We start from the raw sequence: 25,130 nt of genomic DNA, 5'->3' as shown, positions 1-25,130 counted from the left end.
ATTCTACCCCATTTGGGAGTGGCTACAACCTGGAAAAGAAAGCTAAGCTCTGACATGTTTACCCAATTTGACCCTTTGGACCTGTTTTTGGGGCCCTTAACTCAGAGCTATCGGTCCAAAACTGTAGGGTATTCATATTCAGAGGCCCCTCTATGGATCTGAAAAGAATCCAGATCTTTAAGTTGATTGAAAGTATGAACATTTACTAAAAGTCTGGTTTTAAGGATCGTACAAGGGTTATTGGCACGGTGACAATTTTCTCTTGTGAATGTTTTGGAGGGGATTCCCCTCATGACCTCAAAGTCTTATATTTAGGTAAATATAATATATTAAATATAAAGCAGTAGGGTTATATCTGAGAGACAATTGGGAGGTCAAGGGTCAGTCTGCAGAGTATGCGTGTGTGTGCATGTGTGTGTGTGTGTGTGTGTCTCTGCCTGTGTGTGTCTCTGTGTGTGTGTGTGTGTCTGTCATTCTGTGTGCGTGTGTGAGTGTGTGTCTGTCTGTGTGTGTGTGTGTTAGTGTGTCTGTGTGTGAGTATGTGTGTCTCTGCCTGTGTGTGTGTGTACGTATGTGAGTGTCTATGTGTTTCTGTCAGTGTGTGTGTGTGTGTGTGTGTGAAGCGATGTATTAGCTTGCATGCATATCAGTGGAAGTTGTAGGGTAAATCATGTTTTATTAACAATTCTCTAATTATTTCCCCAATTTTTCCGGGTACCTGCTCTTTTTGTTTGATGAGAAGTAAACACCTGTAAATAACGCCTTGAAGGGTTTATTGTTTTGAGTTGTTTGACTGTTTAGCATTTTCCTTATTGATTTTGATGTATGTATGACTTTTATATTGTATTGTTTGAATAAATATAGACGTTTTATACTACTTCCGCTTAACAGATAAATCGGACCTTTATTTTGAAAGGTTAAAAGGAAGCGCACTTTTTTTTAGGTAAAAATGCGAACTTTATGGTATAGATTACGGACAGATGCGCATTTTATAACAAGTTTAATAGTTGATTTGACCCGTATGGGACTAACTCTGTTACGGTGGTGATGAGGTGGTGATAGTGGCCGAGTTTTAATTCATGTATTGTCACCTAAAAGAAGAAAATAAAGGAGAGTCACCAGCAGTAAGTCTTCACGCCAATTCATATGATCCGTTACAACGCTTATTGCTGTCAGAATACGCAGGCGAAACAACATATATAACAAAATAATAAATAAGACTAGAGGACGCTTTTTACAATTCATAACAGCATTGTAGAAAAGAGAGATAACAAACGGCAAAGATACGTTCATCAGAGACGTATTTGTAATTATAATACGTCAAATACAAACGTAATCTGGAGAGAAATACGTTTCATTCTAACGTAATTTGGAGAGAAATACGTTTGAGTCAAACGTAACTGCAAATTGCATTTTAGGTCTGGGGGAACGTAATTCTTGTGATACAGGGTTGCTGTGGGAGTGCAGGATGAGTAGAACTGTAGATGTACCATTTTTCAAGGGAACATTATTAGCTATTTTTATACAGAGTTTACACTTGCGGCTCTTAGCTGTGCCACCACCGCGTGTTTTTACACTGCTCCTGAAACACACACACACACACACCAGGCCCACTCCACAGGAGCCTTGAAATTACATCTTTTGTAATCTGATGTGTAGTTTTTAAGTGCCGTAATCTTGATGAATTCCTTTTCTTGATGAAAAGCCGTAATCTTGTTGAAAACTTGTAGACTTTGAGGGGAAACACTGGCTGTGTGTGGTGAATAAAGTGGATAACACTAGTAAGTTAGATCAGTTTAAACAGAGTGACAACTATTTGTAAAAACTCGAGGTAGTTAGAATATGTGATTTGATTACAAAGTAGTTGTGAATCAAATAGTGACCACGCGTGCGGGGAGAATATGGGCTTTGGTTGAAACGGCTTTAAATCACAGATTATTAGAGTTGTATTGCTTTGACTGTAGATTATCACATCATATTTTACACTGCTCTGTGTTCGGATTTGCGACCAGACACCACTGTTAACTTGGAAGCATTTGAAATGCAAACGTCCCTCTCTTAATGGTATTCAGTGTTTGGTTTGTCCATTCTAGGCTATCGTAGAACATGGCAGCTGGCTTCGTATGAAGATATAAACGCTTTATTAATATCATTATTATTATTATTTTTTTCATTCAAGAATAAATAGCTCTTAATATAATTTTTTTCTTTGCTAATAGATAACTCTAAATGCTACACACTGTTGCTTTAACATAGACACACTGGACTTTCCCTGATAATCCTATGGGTCAGGTGCTTCAGCAAGATCCATGAGCTGTTGCCATGGGAAGGAATCTAGTTCATTATAAGCGAACCGATTTCAACTGCAGATCACCAATGGGTTTTCTCAACAGCACATCTTTAACATGGATATTTATTGCCAAAATGCAATGGGAGTTGTCGTTAACTTCTTCTCCGAACCTTCTGCTTTCTATCAAAGAACAGCTGGAATGAGAGTGTATAGTTCACTAAGTTAATGTGGGTCTTCATGTTGTACATCCTGGATACTCAGTGAAAGAAGTCACTTTGTATGCGTGATGTACACAAACATACACGTGTCACATTTTAATACAGGGATGGGTTTACACCATCGCACTGCTTCTAAATTCTCCGCCACATTGGTAATGGGTAGCCTAGAGACACACACAATCATACGCTCTGGTGAACCCCTACTGGGGCATCCTTAACACAGGGTCCCTCGGCGGCCCTTGTCATCCATGCGTCAGAAAATCTAAGCCCCTTCCTCCCACACACACACACACACACACACACACACACACACACACACACACACACACACACACACACACACACACACACACACACACACACACACACACACACACACACACACACACACACACACACACACACACACACACACACACACACACACACACACACACACACACACACACACACACACACACACACATAGATACAAATTGGTTCCTCTTCCAACACCCCTCCATCTTTTCCTCACAGCCTTCGCACACACGCACTCACACACATACTCCCCCCCAAAACCCCACTGACCCGTGAGTCGTTAACGAGACGTGTTTCACAGAGAATTCTCCCCTCTGACACAAGCTTGTCTGTTCCGCTATTGATCCTCACCGTTTCACACCCCCAACCACATTTTTTTAAATTATTACCCCCGTTACTTCCCTTTATTTCTCCTGCAACCGGAAGAGCCTTGGACTGCAGGGAGGACAAGACAGTGAAGCAAACGGGCGTCGGATGTGGCCGACACCATGGTCTCTCTACCTCGCTCTCTCATAGATGAGTGATGCCCATGACAGACGGCATCCTTTGAAAGCCCCTTCTGGCAATTACTACTTCTACAAACACACGCACACGAGCCCACACACACACGAGCCCACACACACACACACACACACACACACACACACACACACACACTCACACATACATCAGAGACTCCCATATCACTTAACCAGTTGTCTTCAACTAAAGCGGTTATGGCCTCTCCACTTCAACCTCTTAACATACACAAACGCGTACTTAGACTCTCATGTTGCTGATGACTATCTTTACCCTCTCACACACGTTCGTATTGATCCATGTGTGCCTCAGTCACCGTGTTTACATGCATTCGAATAACTGGCTTAGTCGGACTGAAAGCGAATTATCCGTTTGATGTAAACACCTTTGTTCGACTATGTGCGGTCCGACTACGATCCGATTAACACCCCTGGATAACTCGATCCGATCCGGTTGATAATTCGACTATCGCGGCATGTAACGGTGAATTGGATTAGGAACTGGACTTTGCGTCTTTGCGCATGCTTGAGATCCCGCCGCCCTTCTCCCTCCCTCCCTCCCATTTCGTGACCCGGAAGTCGGAAGAGACGATAAGTTGTCACTGCCGGGAGCCTGGCCGGCAGAAAACAAACAAACAACGCCAATAGCGCCATTTGCATTCGCTGTACTCCTATTAACATCATGCAAGAATAGTAGAGGGATGTAGCTTCGCCTTGCTCTCTGTTCGCCATCTTTCTCGAAATGTTGATGTTGTTGTTGTTGATTGTTGTTGGTAGTGGTGAAGAGGTCAAGCGGAAATGGCTGTATCACCACGAGTTGTAATGAAAACAGCGCCACCTATCGTATCGGATAGGACATGCTTTCGGCCAATGATTCGAATTACTCACTGCCATGTATATTGGGATAATAGCAGATCCCCCAAAAGATAGCAGAGTCCGACTAAAGCAAGATTCGAATTATACCATCATGTAAATGCACTGAGTGACATGTTGATGGGTCCTGAGCACTTAACACAGCTACTGGAGAAGCTCAAACATACACATACACAAATGGACATGACTGTGTGCATGTAAATGCACTCGTATATATATGCGTCTCTGCGATGGCAATCAAGTCAGCAACATGGCCAGTTTCAGCCGTTACCCGAGGTATTATATTTTTTGGGTTGTCTCTCCGTTCGGCCGCCCCTCAGGCCCCTTCCTGTGGACACAATATCTCAAGAAAGCATGGAGGGAATTATTTCAAAGGGTAAAGGTGTCCACCTGGACTCAAGGATAAACTGAGCAGAGATCAAGGGTCAAGGTCACTGTAACGTCACGTCCATGGTGATATCTCAGGAACGTGCCTGGAGTGTATTTTTTTAAAATTCGGCATAAATGTCCACCTAGAATCAAAAATGAATTGTGTTGCACACTTGGACACATAGGACATCCAGGTGTGCATGGGTTTAAGAACTGTATTTACTGAAAGCACAGAAAAACATCACAATCAGTAACGCAACTACATGCTGCAGGCTGTTTTAGTCTATAACTAGCTCATACAACTAGCGTAGCATTTTCCCTTATACATACACTACCGTTCAAAAGTTTGGGATCACTTAGAAATGACTTTATTTTTCAAAGAAAAGCACTGTTTTTTCAATAAAGATAACATTAAATTAATCAGAAATACACTCTCTACATTGTTAATGTGGTAAATGACTATTCTAGGTGGAAGTGTCTGGTTTATAATGACATATCTCCATAGGTGTATAGAGGCCCTTTTACAGCAACTATCACTCCAGTGTTCTAATGGTACATTGTGTTTGCTAATCGCCTTAGAAGACTAATGTCTGATTAGAAAACCCGTGCAATTATGTTAGCACAGCTGAAAACAGTTATGCTGGTGATATAAGTGATACAACTGGCCTTCCTTTGAGCTTGAAGTTTGTAGAACAAAATTAATATTTCAAATATTAATCATTATTTCTAACCTTGTCAATGTCTTGACTATATTTTATATTCATTTGATAAATAAAAGTGTGATTTTTCATGGAAGACACGAAATTGTCTGGGTGATCCCAAACTTTTGAACAGTAGTGTATACATTGAACATATCTGCTTACACTACCACTCTAACTACTTAATTCACCCTGGAGACATTCTGCACATTCACACAACTCTCATGCTCACACGTTACAGGTGGTTTACACTGTTTCTCATTCACTAGCATGACTCAGTGATGCACTATATCCCCTTCGAGACATCATACGTTACCTTTGCACAACTCCGACATACATTCATATTCACATATTACATATTCGTATTACTGACGGTTATGATCCATGTCGTTACTTTTATACCGTTTATCACTTTTACCCACCTGAAAGCACAGAAAAACATCACAATCAGTAACGCAACTGCATGCTGCAGGCTGTAGGCTGTTTTAGTCTATCACTAGTTAATACAACTAGCGTAGCGTTTTCCCTCGCTTTCTTCCTGAAGGACCCCTGAGCTGACCTAAGTGCCTGCATGAGCTTTACTCATCGTAGCCAGCATTAACCTCTCACATAATTCAAGCATTCATTGCAGATACACACAAGCCAGGGACATGCGGTCCGGGGAGGCAGGTGAGGCAAAGCCTCACCTGACATCATGAAGTAAAAAAATAAATAATGATAACATCAAATTTATATTAATATTTGTCCACCGATCTTTATGTATGACTAATTTCGAACATTTTTATAGTTAAAATCGCTGAATTTGCCTATTTCCTGTTTAAATACAGGATGAAACGAGAGTTGAGGCGACGAGTTGAGCCTAACCTCTGATTGCGCAATCCATCACAAACTGGGTTGAGACATGCAATTGGCCCGTGCGGGTTGCCGTATCTCTGCATGTCACCAATATAATGTTTGCAGATATGTTTATTTGCCCTGATTTTCCACAGTCTGGCTAAGGTCTTTAACCATTACCGTTTAATGTTTGTGAGTGACATATTTAGTTTTGCTGATGGGAAATAAAACCGCAGTGAAATGGCGCAGATTGAGGCAGATAATACTCTGCCGCCCTGAAGGGGGCGCACGTGAGCCAACGGGTACTTGTTGCTGCTTCTTCTACGCAGAGGCGCCAGGCAAGTCAAGTGCTGCGAACGGTTAGTTTTTGTATTTTGCTACGTCAGACTGACAACATGGAAGACGATTATATAGCGAAGTTAAAAAATTGAATTATAGAATTGCGACGGGCAACACATGGAGGGTGCAGAGCAAATGCACGTTTTTTTAACCTTTACGTATCTGTAATATGTACCGTGTGTGTGTTGTGTGAAGAATGCTGATGAGATATGAAATAACCAGTAGCCAATTGAATAAGCTACCCTTTTGGGTTTATATATTTGTAAATCTGACACTAAAGGAGTCAGTGCCTCACCAACCATGAACCTCACCGCACGTCACTGACAAGCCCAGGTAAATAAATTAAACTATTAACAATCAATAAAAATAAGAATGTGGCAGCTGTGGGTGTGGAGTCTCCAATCAGCCAGCTGCTCTGGCTGATTGGCAATCAGTCAGAAGCCGACGCGGCTCTCATAAAAGGAGCAGTTGAGAGTGGAGTGTGGACTGTGAGCAGAGGTGCGGTCTGCTGAGAAATAAAGCATGTTAACGAACAGAACCTCGTTGGTGTTAGGGACTCCTAGGTGCTTTAGGGGGAAACCCACGGGTGACGGCCATGGAACCGTTACAAAGAAATACATGAAAATATTGGGGGGGTCAATGTCCAGTTCCTGATATTGTGTCCATTGTTAATGAGGGCCCCACAACTGACTGGAATTTGGTGGTCCAAGGTCAAGGTCGCTGTGACCTTACACAATATGTATTGGGCCATAACCCTAGAATTGTCATGGTTGGAGAGCAGGCAACATGGGAGGTACCTTTATGTTGTAATGCTGACAAACTGGACTCGCATACCGGACTGGAAACAGCAGGCAACAGCAAAGAACGCCAAACACAATTGAAGACAAATCGACTACGAACAAATGAGCTGGTATAGGCCTACTGTAAAAAAGGACTGAGCAGATATATACAGGACTGACAAGAGACAGGTGAAACGGATGGGGGCTTGACTGACAGTCACAAAGCGGAAAAATAAACGACGGGGAAACACCTGAGGAGTAAACATCAAAATAAAAGCAGGAAACGAGGAATGAAAACAAATTTGACAGAAAAATGCTTGGCAGTCCAGTTTTAACTCAAAAAGGTCAGAGGGCATGAGCCAGACTGTAACAAGAAATATTATGGTAATTTCACACCAATGTGTTAGGGTAAGATCATAAAGTGATGACATTTCAGACAGACGTGGATGTGAACTGCAACTCGAGGGATACAAACTGCGTGGCAGGCATTCTAGTTTTTAGTAGACACTGACAAATATTAAAGGTTCCTTGTGAACCTGCAGTACGATTGTTTTTATTGAATACCATGTTGTGTGTTCACACTGTTAATGTGATCAGTGATAATAAGAACAGGTTTGGGCCCACATAAACATTCCTCCAGGCTAATTAGATTAAAGTTTAATACGGGTTCAAAATCATTTGTAATGTGGTAATGAAAATGGGAACAAGCCAAATAAGATTAAACAAAGATGAGTAATTTGTGTGTGGGTTTTTCTTTCTGATCCAGTCTGCTGTTCACAAAGGTGAAGCTCGAAGAGGCCGTTTTTGGCCCGACCGTAGCCCTGCGGACCTGTGAGGAGATGCTGCAACAGTGGCTGAGATGCTATGATGTCAGCCGCTCCAGGTGTGTGTGTGCATGTCAAATGTGCGTTTGTGTCCTGTATGTGCGTTGTTTTTACAATTACAACATTTGGATTTAATGTGGCGTTCCTCAATGAACTAGAATAGAGGAAGACCTTTTTTCAAATAATATGGCTATTAAATCTAAAAAGTAATAACTTCAATTAATTATTTGTGAACCATATACGTCTAAAGGTCAGTATGTCGGTCCTTTATGTTCATGCTTTATGTTAATGTTTGTCCTGTGCTTTGCATCTTGCAGTGAGACAGATGACAGCAGCAGCATACCGATGGCCGAGCGGGTGGAGGTCAGTCCTAGACTCGGGAAAACCTCCATCCACCTCACCCTGCCCAACTTCCAGGACGCTTCCACTGGTCTGCTCTCTCTCTCTCTCTCTCTCTGGTTGACGTTTTTCTTCAACTCTTCCTCCTTTTTGTCTGTTGTCGGTAAAGAAAGTAAGGGTCAGTCCCAATCCCCCGGCATTTGACCTTTTGGCAGATGAAACTGTTTGCCTGAAATGTTAAAAATCAATGATATCACTCCATACCTGTGTTTTTAGCAGGGTCAGATGTCCTTTTTGTTTTGTTTCGTTGTTTTTTTCAGAATGGCTCTCTTTTGTCATCTTTGAAAGGTTTTTCAATTGAGTATGAATGTTGCGTATCGGGGGTCGAAATATTTTGTTCACGTGTTTATCATTCAGTACTTGCCAATTATTCATTGTATGCCAACCATGGTTACTGTTCAAAGAGCTCCGACAATTAGTATTTCTCATCCCTTCACAGATTCGCTGAGCCCTTCAGTTGCAGTGTCTCGTCTGGAGGCGGCGCTCTCTGAGGTGTCGGACCTCTACTCCATGCGTCGTCGCCAAGGACCCACTTACATCTGGACCACCCTCGAATGCATTTGGCTGCAGGCTGGCATGTCAACAGCGCACACTTACTATGTCTATATGTTACTGTAGATAGAATCAATAGATATCATGTGGACTGATGAACAATATTGCAGAGTTACAACAACACATCCAATGAATATGACAGAATGTATGAATTATTCTCAGTAGTTCTTAGTAATCATGGACCACGATCCAGACCTCCACGATCCATGAAACGGAAGGAGGTAGAGAGAGGAAGTGAGAGTGACTTTATTCTCTGCTCAGGAAACCATTACTCAATACTAACATTGTAAATAGTTGTGTTTTATCGTATAATAATACTCGAAATTTTGCATTTAGCACCTTTCAACTAATGCATAAGAAACTAGAAACACATTTTTTAATATCAGATGGCAACTTTTGAGTGAGAATCTTCTCCATACAAACCATGTGCTGTGCAGATGCTGCTGTGAAATCTGTTCTGATTTACTCAGTTTACTGACCTGTTTACAAGCTCGGTTGAGTTATAATCTCTCTGCGGAGTGAGATATCGTTTATGCACTCGGACAACGTGAGCACACGTTTTGAGCACTTCAAACACAGATATTCTCTCCGGGTCACCTATATGTGCTGGAAAACCCTGTGTGATAACAAGGGAGGTAGATATACAAACCAAATATGTTTGCAACCTTATTACCATGTAAAATGGCCTGTGTGACTATGTCAGAATCAGAATCAGTTTTATTGGCCAAGTAAGTTTGCACAAACAAGGAATTTGACTTGGTAAAGTGTCTCTGTGCTTACACAAAATATACATGACAACACAATACAATACAGAACAAACAAAACAAATAGTGCAGTACAGAACAAACAGTGCAAAACAGTGCAACGGTCTAAGAAGTTTTAGAAAGTGACTTAAAGTATATACAAGAGGAATGGCTATATACAGTAGCTGTGAAACAGTAGTGGCAGAAGAAGTGGAGAGTGCGAGAAGTGCAGGGATAAATATATATGCCACAGTGGGTTATTGTTTAGTAGTGAGACGGCGAGGGGGAAGAAACTGTTTTTGTGTCTCGAGGTTTTGGCGAACAGTGATCTGTAAGCGTCTACCAGAGGGGAGGAGTTTGAATAGTTTGTGACCGGGGTGGGGTCTGCAGTGATTTTTCCTGCCCGTTTCCTATGTGATTACTGCATTAATTTTTAACAACAGTATGCACGGATATTTTAACAATTTACAGATTACATATCTTGTGTGGGAGATTGCTCTCTGCATACATGTGGCCACTGTTCTATTAAGGACAGAAGGGCAGTGATGCATGCTGCTATTACTTCCACCCCTTCAGTCTCAGTCTGCCTGTGGAAGTTTACAGAAGTGTGGAGCACTCGGCTGGAGTGGATGAGGCATGAGAACGGGAATTAGAATCCATACAGTGGCCGAGGGAAGCAAGTGATGCAACCGACATACCAGGACAGGACAGGATGGGTGGAGGGGTCGTAGGGTCGCGTTCCCTACGGCTTACTGTAATTAGGTTATTTTCTATGTCTGACCTTTGACCTCTGCTGAGAATGGGCAAAATAGAATATGTTTGCTGTTGATTTAAATGTCTGTGTGTGTCCTTCCCAGCATTCCTCTCCGATGGGTCACTTCCTCTCTCAATCTCACATTCTCGTCGGCCAAAAAATAACCCCATAGAGGGCATAGTTAGCTGCATATTAATACACACACATTAATGTATAAACGGATTGTAGAGACAACATATTTTTTTATGCCGAGAGCTCAGGTGAGGAGAAGAAAAAAGCCTAACATAACCAGAGACCATCCACTGAATCATTTTTTCCACAAAGTGAATCCATGAAAAAAGTGACCCGCAGTCTGGGAAATGGCTCTTTTTCATCTTGCAGAGGCAGCGTGCATGCACTAAGTATTTCCCATCTGTGTATCTATATGAGACAGGTAAACAAACAAAATATCCACTACCTAACACAAACATTGGTTCACACGGCAGAGGAGACATATCAGCAGCACGGACTCTCTCTCTCTTTTCTCAATAATGCGCATGCTGCCGCCAGTGTTTGGAGCGGAAGGATTTCTTTCTCAGGGGTTGCTCTGAGTGTGTCAGGGCTACGTCACAGGTAGCGAGGTGCAGGAGCTCATGTGCAGAGGAATCGAGGAGTCAGTGTAGATTATCAAAAAGGCGCTCTTTAATGAGGCAAACGTTACCACACAAAGTACAACAAAGTACAACAAAGTCCAAAAAGGGGCAGGCAGAGAATCGGGGTTCAGGGCAGGCAGGCAGGCAGGATCAGATAAACACAGGACGACGGAAGAAAGACAACAATCCAGCCACAGACAAGGGAAAGAGTGGCACAATATATAGGGGGGCAAACAGGTGTACGACATGGAAACAGGTGTATGACATGAGACATTAACGAGACGAGAGTGGCTGAGGGCAGGTGCAGGGAATGACACAATCAAGGAGACAGAGGAGACACTGAAGACACAGTAGACACGGAGAAGACACATAGTACACACAGAACAGAACCTTACAGAGTGTTGACCCGGCATCCACTCATCAGAGGGACTGACAGCGATCCTGCGTCAGCATCCCGTCCAGATATTGGTCCTCTACGATACCAGGGGCTCTGGTCAGCTCTGTGTCCTAGTCTTATTGGTCAATGACGTGCTTGAAGGCATGATGGTGTGTGTGTGTGTGTGTGTGTGTGTGTGTGTCTGAGGTTTGTCCTCATCTTCCCAGCACCAGCAAGGAAAGGAGGCAGGCCGCTTTAGTATGCGATGGCCATATTTAGGCAAGGCTTTCATGACTTCTCAGGCACTTCGTTGCTCCCACTTTCTCTTTAATGGTCTGTGTGTGTGTGTGTGTGTGTGTGTGTGTGTGTGTATTGGGTGGGGTGGAAGGGGGGTGCATCCAAGTGCAGTGTTTTGTGTTTGTATTTGAGTGCTGCACAGTTTATATTTTGACGTAATGCTCAAACTCCCTTCTCTCTCTCTCTCTCTCCCTCTCTCTCCAATTATCCTTTTGTTCCTCTTTTCTTGAGCTCTTTCTTGTACTTCCCCTTTTTTTCTTTCCTCCCTCTCTGTTCCTACCTTTTCTTCCATGATAACTTCAACCCCTCTCCCCTTCATCACCTTCCTCCCCCATTCTTCCTCTTTCTCCATCTCCCTCCTCAGGGGAGTTGTTCATGGCGGACAGACGGCTAAAGGAAGCCCAGTTCTGCATCGCCGAGGCCATCGCGCTCTCCCCCAACTCTGACTCGGTGCTGCTGCAAAGGGGCCGCCTGGCCGAGCTCCGTGGCCAACTGGACGCCGCCAAGGGCCTGTATGATGAGGCCCTGGCTATCCACCCCACAGGAGAGCGCACTCTGGTGCACATGGTGAGAATCAGCTCTCGAAGCTGCTAATTTAGAATGAATGTAATGTTCAGTGGTCAGTATGCAGACACACACACAACGTTCGTGGAATACAATAACACGCATTATTTACTTTACTCATTAAATTACCACTGACGCAAGATGCAGGCCAAGCATGTGCAACCCCACACACAAGTATGCACCTTAGTGTACAACGCATGCATCTCCATGCTTTGCTTGACTTCATCGAGTTACATTACACTGTACGCGATGCAATAATTTCAGAATCAACTCCGGCTCAGGCCAGCAGTAGGGTGACCATATCCATAACACCAAAAAAGAGGACACTATGGGGTATTGTGTGAGGCTGTGAATAATTGCATACGACTGGTGTACTCCGCTCTACAATACGACTTTGTGTGATTATACGTGATGTATGTGTAACGGAAGAGGAAAAAATTGTCTTGAAGAGTCAAAAAGTGTTTGTTCACAGTATGAAGTGCTGAGTGCTACAAAGCATAATATTTGTGGACTTAAAATGTACAAATTAAATTACAGGTCACATAAATAACAGATGAATAAGTGTTTTAAAAGCATAAAGAAAACTAAACAAATATGGGAAACATTTAACGACTCAAAAAGTAAAGAATTTCTAAAGTGAAGTGTATGTACCTGTACAGAGGCCGCTTGGGCATTCGTAAAGAGATACCTTCGACACATCTGTTACCTTTATGCTTCTCCGTTTCCACATGTCTTTCAATAGCAGCATTAACCTGACTGCTTATGTTAAAATCACGGCAACAGAGAGTGCAGAAGCCATGAAATGAGTCTCGACTGCCTTTTTAACTAAAATCATGTTCTTTATTCCTTTCTGGGTTGAACGACGTCTGACAATTTGCCATGTTTTCATCTTGCCTGTGTGTTAAGGTGTTGTCAATGGAGCCAGCAGCGTAGAGATGACGTAGCCATCACACAGAGCCCTGTTTATGTTTTTAACCAATGATAAAGGGTTAGACTCTAACCTAAGCCTATCAGATATTTATTTGACAACGCTTTTAATCAATCATTTGTTAGACTGCATTCCAGCAAAATATTCTATCGCGTGGCTCTTTAGGCCCAGTGCAACTCCAAAAAGGAGAACAAATAGATGTCCAGTCACCCTACCAAGCAGTCGCAAACAAATGTGTTTTTCAGAAATCCACAGAATTTAAATTTAAATTAGACAACATTTTGTTTTGTCTAAATCCACACGCAGCAAGTTAGATAAGAACATGTAGTTTCACATGATGTCATGTTGTGATGAGATCTTTTGCCAAGTAGATGCTTGAAGGCATGATCTACTTGGATTTCAACAGGTAAAAGATGTGAAAATCAATGACATCCCACCATTAACACAATCTATAAAGTTGCATAAAAATACAATTAAAGACAAAACAGAAGTGGTCTACTGCACTAGTATTTCCTTAAAAATGAAGAGAGATAGAGTTTCATCTGATTAGTTTTCTAAATTAATAACGTCAGAATATTCCTTTGCTGACGAGGACAGTTCTTGAGAATAACAAAATACCCACCCCAATTTCAACATAAAATGAATAATAAAAACAATCATAGCATGAATATAATCCTAACATGTTTAATAAATATCTAATCATTACCTCATTAGGCTGAATCAGGTGTGCTAGGAGAGCAGATGCCTTCTTTAGATTTTTCTGTGCAGGAAGTTTGCCTCACAATTTAACTATAGGCCTACTGGATGAAGCTGGATGCAAGTCTTGACTCATTCTGAAAAGGCAGCAACGTTAGCTGACGACATTTGTGTTTTTGTAGTGTAACTGGATCGAAATTGTGAGGCTAAGTGGCTATAAGCTGCTAATAGAAGACTATAGAGTGTGTTAGCCTCAGACCCCGTTAACACGATGGGAAAACACATATATTTTCATGCGTTTTTGGCCTTTCATTTACACAAAAACGGAGGTTTTATCACGGAAAACGATCATTTCTAAAAACTCCGGCCAAAGTGGAGATTTCTGAAAACTCAGTTTTTGTGTTTGCGTGTGAACTAGGTCAAACGGAGTTTTAGGTTGTCAAACGTCACAGTATGCGACTAAAAATGCTTCACGTCATGTGAGCGTCCTATGTTTACAGTTAGTTTGCTTACTGATCATGGATGGTGTCAAGTTGTGCTCATTTGTGCGTTAATGCAAACCCTTTTGGCCTGTTTGTATTTACAAACACAACTGATTTTTTACATCGAGGAGCAGAGGCAAAGAACTGCACGGAGGTCAGCAGTCCTTCTTCAGCTTTCTATACTCCCAAGACGTATGATTCCCAATCCACATTATCGAGTGCTTTATTTGCCTTATAATCTAAGGTGACTCGAAGCAGCAGCTCCACTTCGCTGTCTGTCCATACAAATGAACCTCGCGCCATATTTACTCTCGAAAGGAAAAGGAAGTTGATCGTGTTTTTCGTAGTTGTTGTTGGTTTTGAGAATTCTGATTGGTTTGCATGTCTTTATCCTTCTCGTTACACTGCCGACTACAGGTTTGGCATAGTTATTTATGCGGGTTCATATAAACAGAAACTTTTTTGAAAACGACCTTGTGTGTACGACGTTATTTTTGAAAACGGAGGGGCAGAAATATTCGTTTCTGTAAATACCCGGCTATGTGTAAATGTGGCCTCATACACTCAACTATACTGTATGTAGCTGTCAGCAAATGTTGACTAATTCTGAGAGGAGTCAGAGGACAGCAACATTAGCTGATGGCATTTGCTTTTTTGATTGGTAATTTATTCGGCTAGCCATTTGCTCATATTAGCTTATCACCTGGCAGTAGCAATATTAGTTTAACAACTCTCTTCTATGTTTTCAAAAGGCCAAAGAAAAGACAATTTTAGCCTCCTATTCTCAACTATACTATTTATACTGATACGAATGTAGTCGGCTAAGTGTAGGTCCTCTGGTAGTTAATACAATAAAATATGCAATTCAGCAGAAACGATGAGGCTAGCTTGCTGTGAGTTAAGCAATAAGGTGTGAGAGGCGGGACTTTGTGGTCAATAATGTCCGCTTCAAGGGTGTTGTTAGGCCTCACGCGCATGCAGTGGAGGGCCGGCAAACCCTTGAAAAGGACATTATTGACGAGAAATGACTGCCTTATTGCTTTTATAATACGGTTGCGTGCGACATTATAAATAATAAGTAAATAGTACAAAATAGTTGTCGCCACCAAACGTTGTGTATCGCATTTCAGTAGCCGAGAGAAAATAGTCCCTGGCTGTTTTGTCTGTTGTATAGCAACAGTCCGAATATGTCGATGTCTTTCCAACTTTACCGAACTTTGTTTTGTCGTGTCCCTGACGTCTACGGGTTTTTACAATGCCAACAAAAACATTGTTTTGTGGACGTGAACGCGCTTTATCAGACACCAGCACTGACTCAAAGTTCAGGCATAACTGCTGATCCCGTAGTTGTCTCCCTTGCCATTGCACACAGTGCCATCGAAATTACCCCACAGTATTTCATTCATAGCGTCTCTTGTTATGGTCTTCAGGTCTAGTTACTGGCTTTTCTTCGGACGAGTTCATTGCCCACTTCGTTTGGCTGACAGGGTTTTTTTTCGTTGCGCAACTTATGTCTCACTTTCTTTCTTATCTCTGGTAGCGTGACGTCCACCTGCAGTATCCTCTTCGGCTAACCACTCATCTAAAGTCATTCCCCCCAAAATATCAAAGTTTACAGAAACATGTGTGTAACTGTCAAGCTTGAACTGACAAGAAATCGCACAAAATCTACCGTTATTCTTATTTTGAGTACGCACTGATATGGAACGCTCAAATAAATGTAAACAGCTGTCGGACATTATAGGTACACCTCGTGACTCAGTCTCAACCAATCAGAACGCTTGATCTTATCTACCCGTATGATAAGTGCTAATATTAGCAGGCTACCTAGCATATTACTCTTTTGGAACTTAATAACTCTATTCTTTGTTTTCAAAAAGCAATAGAAAGAAGAAAAGATCATTTTAGCCGTATATACTCAGCTATTATATATATGCTGATACTAATGTAGCTAAGTTCAATTCGTCTCTGAGAAGAAACCGAAACGTTGGCTCATAACATATGTAATTCATCAGAAATTATTAGTCTAGCTTGCTATTAGCTGCCCAAACTAGCTCTCAAGTTGGCAGTAGCAATGGCAGCTAATTATGTTCATACGTCTTTATTTCCTAGCCTGTGCAGTGTTGTACCGTATGTGTCACAGTTATGGACATTTTTACTAATTTTCACATTATGGCTCAGTCATACTCTGAGATGTGTTGACATTAACATCAACACTTAAACACGATAAAAACAAACAAAATGTTGGTAAAAAGGACAAAAACTGCTCAAAATCACACACCCACATTTCTTTCATCTAACCGGACTCTCTCTCGCTCTCTCTTTCTCTCTTTCTCTCTCTCTCCCCCCCAGTAGAAAAATCCTTTTTCCCTTCAATCCACTCCCTCGCTCAGTCTCTCTCCCAGCTTCTCGGTTCCAGATGATCCACTGGATTATCCGGGCTGCTCTGACCTTTGAACTTTCTCTTTTGTCATGGTAAAAGGACCAGAAAGGGATATTCCGGAATCCAAGATTCTCACCACCAGACACATGCTCAAACACACACACACACACCCACACACACACACACACACACTATATGTCCATGGTCTCCATAGTGACCACAGATGTGCTAGTTTATCGCTTTGAATTAAGTACTGGCCACGTTGTGACCACATAAGGCAAATGCTTTTGCTCCTCCTTTTATTGTTAGTATGTAGGAGTGTGTGTGTGGGGTGTGTGTGTGTGTGTGTGTGTATGTGTGTGTAGACGAAGGTACGCATCTCTTCCATATTTGGCTTGGGGGAGAACTAATCCCAGGGGGTGTAATCTGAAACTAAGCCAGCTGGCAATGTTCTACTCTTGGGTCTTTTACAGAGCAGATGTGTTCCCAGTTTGAAAGTGTGCGCGTGCATGTGTTGTGTTTGTGCCGTTCTCCATGGATTTAGCGCACATGTGGATTATTTGGACACATTGTTTTCTATGCTTGTACTTGGTTACGGCACATGTTTTAGTAGGCACTAATAGACTTAAATGCAAAAGAAGAAAAAGCTGCTATGTGGAGCGACATTTTATTGGAGCGCACCCACATTTTCAATTTCAGGCTTGCATCAGCCTGCCAGAATACAACCTACAGTTGCTGCTACTCTGTGGCTCTCTGGATACATACATTTATTTTTTACTGTATCTACTGTGGACACTTCGGTGCCGGTGGCCGATTTATTGAGCTGTGCTAGGGGCAATTATGATGACATTCTGTGTTGATGTTCTGCAAAAGTACATACTGTACTTTTCATGAATGTCTTTAAGATCTTTATTTGAAATTATCAGGGCGACACATAAAAGGGGACACAGATATTTTATGTGTACAGATTGTAAAGTCCTCTGAGGAAAATTTGTAATTTGTGATTTTGGGCTAGACAAATTAAACTGAATTGAAATTGCCAAGAAGATTTAATCCAAATGTGGCTTCACATTGAAAGGGAATCTGATTTCTTTTACTTTTTTATGGACACATAGTACCATTATGAGATGGAGACATTTTGCCTTTATTGGACGATTTACAGTTCAGTGAGAATCCAATTGGGGTCATCACGGTCGTTTGGTATGAGTTTTAACCACTACGCCACAGAGGTTTTTTAAAACCACAGACTGATGTTTTAACATTTGTATATTCATCAAACCAACAATATTTAATTTGAATTAATAAGCTTTTAAGGTGTTAGTTGGTGGGGTTTGTCACTTTGAAAAGGACCAGGCCACCTCTTTCCGCTCTAAGCTAACGTCATCTCCTGCTGGCTCTTGCTTCACTCTTTTTAATAGAGTGTTTCTACTTCCTTTTTTGGAGATTTGAGGAGCATTTAGACTGACATTGGAAATATAATTTACTTTCTAAATATTAAACAGGCATTGTAACAAGGGGACATAAAAAAAAAATACTCTTCGAGGTTCAAGACAACATTGCATAGCTTCGCCCCCAAGCCAGCCAAAATGGAGGGAAGTCGTATTTCTCTCCACAGCAGGATGAAGGAAAGGGAAATGTGAGTAAGGGAAACCCATAATGAGATGCCATAGAGTACAGAAGCCAGCCCCTGCTGTGTGCTTCATCATAACACCACCACCATCTTCCCTTATTCATCGCACACCACTTTACTCACACCACCTCTACTTTTTCCACATGTTTTTTTGTGGGTGTGTGTGTGTGTCTTTGTGTGTGTGTGTGTGTGTGTTTGAGGGAGGGAGAGGGAGAAACATGGATCAGACAATGACTCACAGCTCTGGTCAGCTGTTGATTACAGAGTATTTTTGGAATTTGGTATGTGTGTTAACATTTGGCTACAGATTTATAGTTTAATTTCTCGGTTGTTCCAGTGCACAGGCTACAATCCGAGCGACTATTTCGTTCGTCCGTGACGGCATCAGCAGTGTCAGCCTTTTACATATTTGTCTATCTTCGCTGTTCACCTCATTATAGTAAGTGTTGGGTTGACGAGTGTGTATGTGTGGCATGTGGTGCGCGTGCATGTATATGTGTGTGTGTGTGTGTGTGTGTGTCTGCGTGTGTTCCATTGCTTGGCTGATCCTGAAACGCCGCCCAACCTTGCTTTCGGCTGTGGTATGAAATTAATCGGACCCACTCCCAACATCCTCAACATCTCATCCCTCTTTTTCGGTCTTGGAGCCTGCTCTGAGTCAGCCACACACACACACACACACACACACACACACACAGCCCTACACACACAAACACACACAGCATTAACGCACAATCTTTACATTTCCTGTTCTCCAACAGAATATTCATACACTACATCTCATATGCTCAAGGACGAGAACTTGTGCTCATTCAATTAATCGCGTTCCAATTATCAAATGCCCCATCTCTCTCTCTCTCTATCTCTCTTCTCTCTCTCTTCTCTGTGTGGATGGGGGTGGTTGTCAGCTGATTAGATAATGCAAATACATTATTTATAACACGTTGCACGTTCTCGCTGCTTTATGGGATTGCCTAGCAACCAGGGAACTATATTATATTGAGCAAGACCTCTGATAACCACAGAAAGAGAGAGAGGAAGAGAGAGAGGGAGATAGAGAAAATAAATTCAGGGAAGGCAAACAGAGAGACAATTGGGAGTTGGACGATTCCTCCGTTGCTATATCTGGGCACACTTATTTATTTTGACACCTTTTTTTTTGCTTTCTCTCCATCCCCCTCTTTCACTCTCTATTCATTGTTCCCAGTTTAGATCATTCTTGTTGACTTGCACTCTTCCTACCTTCCTTTTTCCTTTCCTCCTGTACCAACCCTTTCTTCCATTCCTTCTCTTTTCCTGTTGCTGTATTCCCACGTGAATGTGCACGAGCAAGTGCATGTGTCCGCGTACTACGTCAACTTTTGTGCATTCATATACCTGCTCTTATCTGCAGAGAGGTGAGAATGAATTTTGCAATGCAATAATTTATTCTAAATGCAGAGAATTTGCAGTAGGTTTCTTGGCCATTTTATTCAATTCAATTCAGTTTATTTGTATAGCCCAATTTCACAAATTACAAATTTGTCTCGGAGTGCTTTACAATCTGTACACATAGACATCCCTGCCCCAAAACCTCGCATCGGATTAGGAAAAACTCCCAAATAACTCTTCAGGGGGAAAAAAAGGGAAGAAACCTTCAGGAGAGCAACAGAGGAGGATCCCTCTCCAGGATGGACAGATGCAATAGATGTAATGTGTACAGAAGGACAGATTTAGAGTTAAAACACATTCAATGAATATGACAGAGTGTATGAATAGTTCATAGTAGGCATATTCCACGATGGAGACCTCCACGATCCATCAGGCAGATGGCGGTGGGGAGGAGGAGTGGGCGGAGTCTCAACAGTGGGCGGAGTCTCAACAGGACAGTGGTGTAGTCGGTAGCAGGAATTCCTCGACCCAGACCTCGATGATCCATCAGGCAGATAGGATCTATGTCGTCTCATAGGGTCCGATGACCCCATGAGACGTGAAGTCAAAAGGACTCCGGGGAGAAAGCAGAGTTAGTAACGTGTGATTGAGAGATGAAAATTCATCCTTAAATAAAAAAATAAATATACACTTTTATTTATCCCCAAGGGGAAATTAGTTCTCTGCATTTAACCCATCCTTAGTTATTAAGGAGCAGTGGGCTGCGGTGAAGCGCCCGGGAAGCAACTGGGGGTTCAGTGCCTTGCTCAAGGACACTTCGACTTGCAGCTAATGGGGAGAGCGGGGATCGAACCCACGACCTTGCGGTTGAGGGACGGCCCTCTTACCCCACTGAGCTACAGCCGCCCAAGGGGAGAGAAAAGAGGAGATAGGTGCTCAGTGCATCCAGATGCAGAGAGGGTGAAGCGTGACATGTAAAGGTCAGTGTTAAAGGAGCTTCTCTACCCCTTGGGCTACTGAGGTGTTGTTTTCTTTTGATTGATCTGGCTAACACGTTCTTCTTTCAACCTCAATTTCCTCCGCGTTCACCTGGCTTGCAGACATGATCCACCGACACGTTCAATGTTGTATGAATACGGGTTCATTTGTTTGTGCCGTGGTATACATGATCCGATCCCTTGGTTCAACAAAGAGATGGAAGCAACTTTAGGGGTCGGCTGTTGCTCATGGGGAAAGTGGTCGTCCCGCAACCACAAGGTACCCGGTTCAATAACCGGTTCAATCCCGCTCTCCCCATAGTTGCATGTTGAAGTGTCCTTGAGCAAGACACTGACAACTAAGGATGGGTCAAATGCTGAGAAGAATTTCCCCACAGTGGGATCAATAAAAGTGTATATTATTATTATAACACTAGCGAAAGCGATCAAAACCCTTTCCCTTTCCGAGGTCCAACATGGGTTTTTTCCGGGATCCGGTGTCAATGATCAATCTGATTGATTATTTAGGCCAACACAGGACAGCCAGGAGACAGTTAGGTTAGTTTAGCATTTAGAACAGAAAGTGTCTGTGTGTGTGTGTGTGGGGGGGGGGGGCAGCTAATTTGTCTCTGTCCAGCTCAACCCTCTACACCTCTAAAGATCTCAAATAATCACACTTTATCTTGTGCTGGACCAGCTGGTCCCGTGTTTTCCATTTTAATGCTAAACTAAGCTAATCCGCTGCTGACTGTAGATCCTTTACTTCAACAAATGTCAGTGGTGTCAATCTTCTTATCTCTTGGCAAAAACAGGGATTATTTTATATTTTCTAAAATGTCAAACTGTTATTAAAGGGGAACATGATATCAAGGGGTTAATAAGTAGTGAAAGTTCGAGCCAACATGACCAATACAGGATCCTTGACTCGCCTCTCACACCCAGCACAGACTTAACCACGGATGGGATCAAAGGTATCGGTAAAGGCTCTCTTCCTGGTTCAGTGGCAGGGCATTGGGCCACTGGGTTACACTGTGCGTTGTCTAGATCTTAGCCTGCATGCCCTCTAGCTGTCATATTGCATGATTGGATTGGATTGGATTCAATCTATTGTCATTGCACAGAGGACAGGTACACATGCAACCTCTGCATTTAACCCATCCTTAGTTATTAAGGAGCAGTGGGCTGCAGTGATGCACCCGGGGGTTCAGTGCCTTGCTCAAGAACACTTCGACTTGCAACTAATGGGAAGAGCGGGGATCGAACCGACAACCTTGGGGTTGCAGGACGACCCCCTTACCCCACTGAGCTACAGCCGCCCCGTGATTACGACACCTATGGACCTGATCCATGCAAACACTTAACCACCTCTAGGCTATAATGACATAATATTTCAAACTAATGCACCATTTGGAACTTTATTCAAATGTTCTGGTTTGTCTGGTCACTTGCATATCTTCAGATCTGTAGGCAACAGCTATTAAAGTTGGGTGTGTTTATGACATTTAGGAAGCTTCTTTCATTTTCTTCAATCTAACTGATGAAAATCTGCTTAATTAAACACTGTGTACTGTTCTGCGGCATATCAATGGTTTGCTTGAATTTAGCTTGAAAGATAGATGAAACCCCACAGCCCACTCACTCGGTTTGACGCGACTCAGTTCAGTGCTTTAATGCCACGACAAGCAACAAATGTGTGCTGCCAAGCACCATGGGATCAGCTGAGGTAAAACTGGAGACAGATGGCTGAGAGTAACTAAAGCAAAACCAATAGATACCCGTTTTATCAGTGTAATGCCAGAAACACTCTGATGCAAAATAAATGTTTGCAAGCTCTCGCTCCTCTTCTGTCTACTCACTCGTCTACTCCCTCAGACATGTTGCTCTGTATTGTGTTCCCAAAACAATTGAGAATATTTCTCGTAGGCTAGTAGCCAACTATCTAATTTTTCTTTTTCTGATAGCCTTTTGTCTCAGTTCAACATTTTTACAAATGTGGCCTTGGTTTTGTGCCCAAAAGTGAGATAAAAAGATCAATGTCCAGCTCATGTCTGTGGGTTCAGTACCAAGCAGAAATCAAGATGATGTTAGCCTAGCTTAGCATTGTGACTGGGGAAAACCTGTCTGTCAAAATATAAACAAAACCAAAACCTCGACAACATACATTTTGTACAGTTTATTTATCCAATACACAAACAGAGCAGAACAATATGTTTTGGTTGCGTGTTACATAAAAAGGAGAGTGAATGAATTCCAGGATTTGTATTGTAAAACTTTGGTAGAACGTTATCAAATTAATAATGTATTATCTCAAAATAATGTCAGAGTAATATTTTGTGATGCTAATTTCTTATTTTAAATACTAATTCTTTATTTTGAGATACTAAGCCATTACTTCGCAAAAATATGTCATAATTTTGCTAAACTTTTTGCAAAATATGTGGATCTAGAAGCGCTAGATGGTGAACTATGGTAGCACGTGAGCTAGCTGCTCACATGCTAACTGCTTGATCGTTGGCTCAATCACTAAAAGGACATGAAGTTAAGTTAACACAGTTAAGTCAAAAGACATATTTGTACCATCAAACCCTGTTTTTATATCCGTTCTCTTTTGGGAAGTTCCGACTTTGAGAGAGAACCTCAAATATAACTGCATGGTGCAAGACAGCTAGTAAGCTCCGATAGTTTCCTCCATTTTTGACAACAGTGCAATATTCCTTGGAATGATGTTGATGCAAAATCTAGCTGGATGTGAATGCTGGCTTTATGGAACCAACTGGTTTTATGGAACCAGCTTCCAATTTCAGTCCGGGAGGCAGACACAGTCACCTCATTCAAGAGGAGACTTAAGACTTTCCTCTTTGACAGAGCTTATAGTTAGGGCTGAATCAGGTTCACCTGGTCCAGCCCCTTGATATGCTGCTATAGGCTTATAGCTGCCGGGGGACGTTTTAGGATGCACTGAGTACCTATCTCCTCTTTTCTCTCTCCTTATGGATGAATTTTCATCTCTCAATCACACGTTACTAACTCTGCTTTCTCCCCGGAGTCCTTTTGACTTCACGTCTCATGGGGTCATCGGACCCTATGAGACGGCATAGATCCTATCTGCCTGATGGATCGTCGAGGTCTGGGTCGAGGAATTCCTGCTACCGACTACACCACTGTCCTGTTGAGACTCCGCCCACTGTTGAGACTCCGCCCACTCCTCCTCTCTACCGCCATCTGCCTGATGGATCGTGGAGGTCTCCATCGTGGAATATGCCTACTATGAACTATTCATACACTCTGTCATATTCATTGAATGTATTTTAACTCTAAATATGTCCTTCTGTACACATTACATCTATTGCACCTGTCCATCCTGGAGAGGGATCCTCCTCTGTTGCTCTCCTGCAGGTTTCTTCCCTTTTTTTCCCCCTGAAGGGTTATTTGGGAGTTTTTCCTGGTCCGATGTGAGGTTTTGGGGCAGGGATGTCTATGTGTACAGATTGTAAAGCACTCCGAGACAAATTTGTAATTTGTGAAATTGGGCTATACAAATAAACTGAATTGAAAAAAACTGAATTGACCAGACCTTATGGGTTCTTAGGTTTGGCACCATCATGCCTATAGAGACTAACTAAAACTGTGACATCCTCAACCTATACTGAATGGCAACATACTATATAGCAAGGGAAACGGCACAATATTTGTCTTCTCTGCAAACGGAGAGTGTTTGTCAACAAATAGCTTCACCACAAGTTCACCTAAATCACAAATTGTCAAGTTTTTAAATAGTTTTTGTTTGATCTCTATTCATATGAAACAAACAAAATAACATTGCGTAAGACAAGGGCCAGGCTAGCTTTTTCATTGTTATAAGCTAGGCTAACTAAGTTCCGTAGCCATCAGTACTCAATGCTGAGTTGTACAATTGCTGTTGTTCTTCTTATCTCATTCACTCTTAAAAAACAATGACCTCTTTCTTTGCAGTAAGTTCAGACAAACAGTGGCCAGCGTGTGTGTATTGTGGTGTTTGTTCATTCCTTTAGGCTTGACTTCTTCAGCCTCTCCCATGTTTGTATCAGATCCCAGCATATACAAAGGGCTTGTGTTCATTGAATTGAACAGCTGGCCAAAGAAGGATCAAATGTTCCTTGGTTAGCACCATAACTGACTTGTGGAATGGTGTGATGTGTGTGTGTGTGTGTGTATGTGTGTGAGTGCGCGTGCGTGCATGTTATCCCGGTAGCCGACATGTTTATGTTCGAAACGTTGGAACAATGAAACCACTGTGAGTCTGGAGACAAGAGCACAGACAGTAAGAT

At 42.2% G+C, this 25,130-nt stretch overlaps 1 protein-coding gene across 2 annotated transcripts in view; it reads left to right on the top strand.

Moving 5' to 3' along the window:
• ttc7a (tetratricopeptide repeat domain 7A) overlaps nucleotides 1-25,130 on the top strand; it is a 55,094-nt gene that overhangs the window by 26,701 nt on the left and 3,263 nt on the right. For both annotated transcript variants that reach the window (XM_056435259.1, XM_056435258.1), the window contains 4 exons: nucleotides 7,982-8,098; nucleotides 8,357-8,469; nucleotides 8,878-9,012; nucleotides 12,157-12,359. In XM_056435259.1, the coding sequence (XP_056291234.1) occupies nucleotides 7,982-8,098; nucleotides 8,357-8,469; nucleotides 8,878-9,012; nucleotides 12,157-12,359 (568 nt within the window). The remainder of the gene's footprint in view (nucleotides 1-7,981; nucleotides 8,099-8,356; nucleotides 8,470-8,877; nucleotides 9,013-12,156; nucleotides 12,360-25,130) is intronic.

This window comes from Pseudoliparis swirei, chromosome 17, assembly GCF_029220125.1.
Source record: "Pseudoliparis swirei isolate HS2019 ecotype Mariana Trench chromosome 17, NWPU_hadal_v1, whole genome shotgun sequence".
NCBI lineage: Eukaryota > Metazoa > Chordata > Actinopteri > Perciformes > Liparidae > Pseudoliparis > Pseudoliparis swirei.
Note: the sequence above shows the minus strand (reverse complement) of the source record. Positions and strands in the feature narration are given on the sequence as shown.